Here is a 6,772-nt window from a genome sequence, read left to right as displayed (position 1 = left end):
AGAACGGTTACCAACAGCAGGTATGAATGGTCTGAACTCTGAAGGTCCCACAACTGAAGGAAGCACAAAAGGGGCAAAATGGCCTGTAAGCCTAAATGCCATAGTATACAGTCTGGAAACGAAATAGGCGCTCTTTCTTTGAAAGGGGAGTTCAGGGCTTGAGAGTTGAGAATAAATGAGCATATGCATCAGTATGCACAAAGATGGTGAAAGATCATTACTTATGCTGAGAACTCCGCATACAGATTGTCAAAGATCACATGCATCCTACTAAGAAGTACCAGAACTAGTACTTCTACTTAGAAGTCTGTAAACTTAGAAGTCTGTAAATTTCATATCCGTAGTCACACAAAACTGTTATATTCATACTAATAGCTCGGAATTACACAGTGAAAAAAAGACTAGGAGTTATTTACAGCAAGGTAACTGATCTGTCAGCTGAGATTTGACAACAATAGTCCAGACTAACCGACTGCTAATTCGGCATTTCTCAAAACAACATGAGTTGAACTAAGGTAGCAAGTATATTACAAGCACATGGTATGTTACCTTCACCGCGACCATGACACGGCATCAATCTCATCCCTTGCTGACTTGTATAGCTCAAGCCTCTTAAAGCATTGCTGCCTGCGCCCCATAAGAGCACGATCCTCATCAAGGAGTAGCGCGAGCTGCTTAGCCTACACAGGAAATTGATCACTGAGACAACTGAAAGGATAAGGAATGAACATATTTAGACAACAAAAGAAGACACCTACATCTTTACTGCCCACTTGAATATAGAAATAGTTCAGCAAGGACCGCTTGGCTTCCCGGACTTGGCAGTGAACAACAGCCTTGGGAATAGTATTCTTCAGTGTGTCCGATACCATGCCAATGTACGAGGACACATTAGAAGCAATCCTCCTGAAGTGCGCGTCAGAGTACCGATCAACAGGAGTGGAAGGTCCAGTTCCAGCATTGTCCACAGGGTATCCAGTTCCAGCCCTGTCCACCTCCTGTGGAAGCTTGCGGAAGAAGTCGACCGTCAAATACGCTGACTCCATATCGACCAATCGCACAGTAGTTTTACGGCCCTCTTGACGGAAGCTCTCCAGGGCTTTGTTGCATGCAGCAGCAAGCTCCGCTTGAAGAGTGGGAAATCTTCTCAGTTCCTAGTGAAACAATATCACTACAGTAAATACATAACTTACAAAAATTTTAAGTGGCAAGTTGGAGTTGAAGTGTACAAGAAAACAAACCTCAGTCTCCCCAATTGATTTCCTTACCAGCTCTTTCAGGACATTATGCACCTAAAGTGATGATAAAAGGGGACTTAGTGGAAGAAACATGGCAAAGCAAGCAACCACAGGAAGAAGAAATCTTACAGCATCTACAGAAGCTTCAGCTGGCCCTCTAAAATAACTGAGACCAGACTCTATCAGTCGACGGTAACCTTGCTCAGGAGCAATTAAATGAGGCTGATAACCATCAGCTTGTGACACAATTCGTTTAACGTTTGGCAAGGAGAGGTGGCGATCAAATGGAAGCTTCCGCAGAGCAGCAGGGAGTTGATTATCAAAGACCCAGTAAATTCGATCACCACCAGGTCGTCTGCATATTTCAATATCCACGTTACAGATTATAACCAAGAAAAATAAAGACATGAAATAATCAAAATGGAACTTACCCTCCATCAAGATGTTCTTTAAATATTTTGTCAAACGCACGGCACAACTCCAGGACTAGATATAACTGAGCCTGCACAAGTACATGAATGGTGTTACATATGTCTGTTTGAGTCCAATGCAATTTAGCTCAAAAGTTTCATTGATTACCCCAGCGTCTGATCCAATAGGTCTACCAAGGTGATCCATCTCAGATTCAAGCTCATCAATAGTTTTGTTTATCAAAGATGTGATGCTTGGAATGCGTGCCCTAATAACTGCCTCGAGTTGCTGAGAGATAAAAAACAGGATTGCATGATGAGACCATTGCTACCTTACAAAGAACAAGAATAAAAACACTAGAAGGATGTTTCGAACCTGTGAAAGAAGTTTAGCAAGATATTCTGAACCCATCCTGCTGGCTAAATGAGCATATTCAGGACTAGAATGAAAGAACTCTTGTTCTTTTTCCCTAGCAATAATCATGTCAACATTCCTGTTGATATCTGCTTGTGAGCGGTTAACAATTCCAACCCATGGGTGTTGTAGCTTGTAAGCTCTTCCTTCAAGAACCTTAGCGAGAAGAACAAGTATTGGGCATTATTAGGTCCTTAATAAGCCCAAAATTCACAGAAAAAAGTAAAGTAGAAGCATACATCAAGTGCATCTGTTCCCTTGTCCATCAAATCAAGCTTAGTCAACACGCCAAAGGTCCTTTCACCTATGAAAATTTAAAATGAACCCTCAGGCAAGAAATATGTTTTTTTTATAAAGTACGCTTTTATTAATAGGCAAGAAAATATGGTAGATGCATCAAACAGATAATTTTGTCACAGTGGGGGAGAATATCAATCAAATGTGAACAGGTCATAAAATATTAGACAAGAGAATCAGTAGTCTAAGCCATTGGAGTGAAATGTACATCGCACATGGCTCAGTAATCATTAATCGACCACAATAATCTGGAGTTAAAACCAAATACTTGCTAAGTTATGTATCGGTTCCACCGAAAAGATGTTGTTTTGTTATTTTTCATGTTGAACATCCATAGTGCTAAAATCTTTGAAGCAAATGACATCAGCAAATATGATGAGTTGTGACATTGATAGGCGTATAAAGCATAAGTACATACGTAGTTATTCAACATCATACTGAAGGATTGTACCATCAGATAATAGAATTAGTAGATCACAACAAAATAAGTGCAGAATTTTGGTTCATACCACTTGGATCAACATCCCGAGCAAGCTTAATGGCATCTGATGTTGCTATATCTTGATTGGCAGGAGATATAGCAAGTATAATACAGTTTGGCTACAAAAGAAGATAGGAATGTGTCACTCCATAGGTAAATATCAACATGCACATCTTATGTATGTCAAGTGCACCCCATTGAAGCAATAGCAGTACCTTCTCAACATATAAGCGCACCATGTTTTCGATATCCTGGGCAATGCTTTCAGGCTGCCCCTCTGAAAAGAGATGACAACATGGTGAATGAAAATTCCTTGTGAACATTGCCTAGATCAGAAAATGTGAAAAAAAATAGACATTGGCATACCGGTAGCAACCTTAGTTAGACCCGGCAGATCAATCAATGTTAAGTTGACAACTGCAATAGCCAATTGAGTAGAATAAATGACTTATCAAGAAAATGTAGAAGTAATACCCCTCCGGAAAAAGATTAAGATCCAAGAAGATGCAAGAGCTGCATGAATGCTATTGTTTATAAACTAAGATCTCTATATAAACACCACCATGAAAAAGGAATGAAATCAGAGATACATGGCTACTGTTGTCAAACAGAGAAGTTACAGTGATATTCATATAAAATGGAACTGGAAATTTATATTTAGTAAATACCAGCAGCAATATTCTCCATCAATGTAGCACTAAGTTATGCACTTATGTCCAACGTATAATACCGTTTGGTGAGTATATGCTGAGATGAATAGGGACTGGAGATATTTGTTTTGATCTCCCCGTCAATCTATCAGTTTCATCTTCGATTTCCATGCGCACAAGAGCTGCAGAAAACAGACAAACAGCATGTACAGAATAAGCATCTGATCAACTTGAGTTGCCTCCCAGTAATGAAAATACTTCAGCTATTCCAAATTCATTTCAGGACATCATTTTTTTTCTGAAGGATGGATGTGTGTGATGTTTTTTGGATACATGTGGCCATATGCAAATCAGCCTGATCAAAAACACATAACACTTGAACTGGTAGCACCAGACGCAGGTTGGTCAAATAAAATCGTTTAAATCTGCCAGTCTCAGCATTAACACCTACTCATTGAATCACTGATGGAAAAGTCTTAAACACTTAGCAACACAGTCAAGTGCATAATGTAGTCTGAGCTATCCACATAGGGTGGAGACTAGAGAGAGTGACCATAGAACTTTACCTAAAAAACTCCCCATTGCACCTGACCCATCCTTGTGGAGTAGAAGATTACAACCATATCGATAAGCAATAGATAAAACCACACATTTTTTTATATAATAGCACTCCACAGCCAGTGCATCATCAAGTGCCCACAGCCTGAATATTATCACACATATGTAGCTTGTATTGAGCAATACAACTTCTGGTGCAGGTGCAGGTACATATAGATATATTATTCCACTGCACTTATTAATAGCACAGCAAATCACAGTAGACATTAAAAAATCAGGCATCCATTACTACTAGTAGTTACTTGAAGCATAACCCCTGAATAACCCCCTAATCAGGCATCCATTACGGGCACAGAGAGAGCTCACCGAAATCGGGCATTAAAAAATCAGGCATCCATTACTACTAGTGTTTACTTGAAGCATAACCCCTGAATAACCCCCTAATCAGGCATCCATTACGGGCACAGAGAGAGCTCACCGAAATCGGTGAACCGACGCCTTGGTGCATGCAGGAACTCGGCGTACTCCTGCTCCCCGACCTCCGTCTTGTGCAGCTGCAGAACCAGTGGCCTCCTCGTCACGATCCCTTCGAACCACAACGCACAACCGCGAAATTAAACAATCAAAACAAACGGCACAAAAGCTCGAATAGTCGGAGCTGGACGCGGGATTCGCTGCCATACCAGAGCCTCGAGGGAGGAAGTCACGCCCAACGATGCTCTCCAGCACGGACGACTTCCCCGAACTCTGCACGTACGAACGCAACCGGGCGCAGAAAAATCAAACCCAGGCGTCACGGTAATTAAGCCACGAAACGAAAACCCTAGGCGGGGCGAGCACAGGCGACCGAAGGTGGGAGTACCTGCCCTCCGACGACGGCCACGGAAGGCAGCGCCTCCCACAGGGCGGGGAGGGAGGCGGCGGCGCCGTCCCCGCCGTGGTCGCCGAGCACGGTGCAGGCGCGCTGGATGCGGTTCACGAGCACGATCACGTTCTCCATGGTCGCCATCTGCGCAGCCCCGGCAGTTGGAGTGGAAGGTTCTAGAAGGCGCGGGAAGGGGGAGGGGGAGAGATGGCGCTTCGCTGCTGCGCGAGAGGCCCTGCGGACGAAGGAAGCAGAGAGGCGTTGCTGTCGTGGAAATTGAGAATCGGCTTCGTCGGCCTGTATTTTAACTGCCGGTTTTGCTAAGGCTGGTCATAACGGGAGTAACTTATACTAGTGTCATATATATACGACACTAGTCTAAATTATTATCTTCATAATGTAAAGTAACATAGTACTCCCTCTGTAAACTAATATAAGAGCATTTAGATCACTAGTTTAGTATTCTAAACGCTCTTATATTAGTTTACGGAGGGAGTAGTAGTGTCATAGAAGACTTCATTAATTAGCTTGTAGACTTATCTTGTCTTGAAAAACGTTATGTTACAGTAACATATTATATTACCACTTCTCATTAACTACATGTCACATAAGCAAAAATTTCTCGAAGTGCGTTATGTTACTTGCTAAGTTACTCCCACTATGACTAGCCTAAAGTACATCTAGATGTGCCATAAGTATTGCACATCTAAATCATATGTCATTGATTTTACATTGAGATTCGTGTGAATATTTTCTTTCTCTTTTTTCTTTTTTCCTTTTTGCTTGATTCACTCACTTAGATGTGTAATAATTAGAGCATATCTAAATGTGCCCTAGACATACCCTTTAACTGCCAGTTTCACCCCTCACGATATTTCCAACTTTCCAAGTCGCCAAACGCAAAAGAAAGAGGAGTCCAAGTCGCGGCTTTGGTCACCAAAATTTTAAATTTGAGTAGTTTCTAAAACTGAATAGTTACTTTTTAAGCTTATAATTAACCTAAATAGTTTTATTAGTGCATGAAAGAAATGAACAGCAAATGCCTTTTTGCGAATGGAAAACTCTGCATGTGTCATGAGGAAGTAAGTTTTCTAGTAGTATACTTTTGGTAAATGATCTCGATTTGGCGCCAGTCTCCTCCCAATTGTCCCTACACGTGTCATTTTTCTCTCCCTCTCCACACACATGCCCCCCGTTGTGCCCCTATCTTCTTCTCATTCCCATTTGTGTCACATTATTCTTCTCCCGACATCACCCAATCTTCTTTCCCCAACACACGAATCCTCCACGGCCACGCAGATTCTGTCGTCAATGGTCACCCCACCTCCAGCGCAGGACCCCATCCCAACCACATCCTCCTGACCTGGCCTGCGTTTTTTTTCTTCTTCTCGTTTCTGCCTACGAGCCATAGTTGTCATGGGGGAAGCTGTGACCGGCACCACAATATGCTACGACTGGAAGATGGGGAAGCTGGGCCAGCACTCCGTGATGCTACGACGCGCAAATGGGATGTTGAGACCATGCCCCGATGATGTTGGGACCCTGCACTATGCCCAGCAGATGGATATGCTAGGATCCTGCACCCCACAATCCTATGATAGACAGGCGGGTATGGTGGGATCGCCACATGCGACGCTATGGCCATCAGTTGGATATGCTCAGACCGCGCCCCCGACAATATTGTAATCCGCAAGTGGCTAAGCTTGGACCACAACGTCCGCGTGCTACGACCACATCGGTTGTGTGCCACGACGGTGATGAGGGTAAGCCACCAAATGTTGAGTGGATGTCATCGTCACCACATGGACACATTCCACTACAGCAATGACTCCACAACAACCAAGCAAACTACGAAATA

The 6,772-nt window shown here is 42.8% G+C and overlaps 1 protein-coding gene across 1 annotated transcript; it reads right to left on the bottom strand.

Annotated features, from left to right (window-relative positions):
- Window positions 1-315: 315 nt before the first annotated feature.
- Window positions 316-5,234, bottom strand: LOC123051973 (phragmoplastin DRP1E). Its single transcript, XM_044474992.1, has 15 exons — window positions 4,912-5,234; window positions 4,733-4,796; window positions 4,528-4,635; window positions 3,572-3,673; window positions 3,208-3,258; window positions 3,057-3,118; window positions 2,870-2,960; window positions 2,303-2,367; window positions 2,025-2,219; window positions 1,818-1,937; window positions 1,670-1,740; window positions 1,368-1,593; window positions 1,242-1,292; window positions 759-1,154; window positions 316-680 (listed from the first exon to the last, which is right to left on the bottom strand). The coding sequence occupies exons 1-15, from the start codon at window positions 5,056-5,058 to the stop codon at window positions 552-554; spliced, it is 1,878 nt and encodes a 625-aa protein (XP_044330927.1). The 5' UTR covers window positions 5,059-5,234; the 3' UTR covers window positions 316-551.
- Between the last annotated feature and the right edge of the window lie 1,538 nt (window positions 5,235-6,772).

This window comes from Triticum aestivum, chromosome 1A (genome assembly GCF_018294505.1).
Source record: "Triticum aestivum cultivar Chinese Spring chromosome 1A, IWGSC CS RefSeq v2.1, whole genome shotgun sequence".
NCBI classification, from domain to species: Eukaryota; Viridiplantae; Streptophyta; class Magnoliopsida; order Poales; family Poaceae; genus Triticum; species Triticum aestivum.
This window is presented reverse-complemented; position numbering and strand designations above follow the sequence as displayed.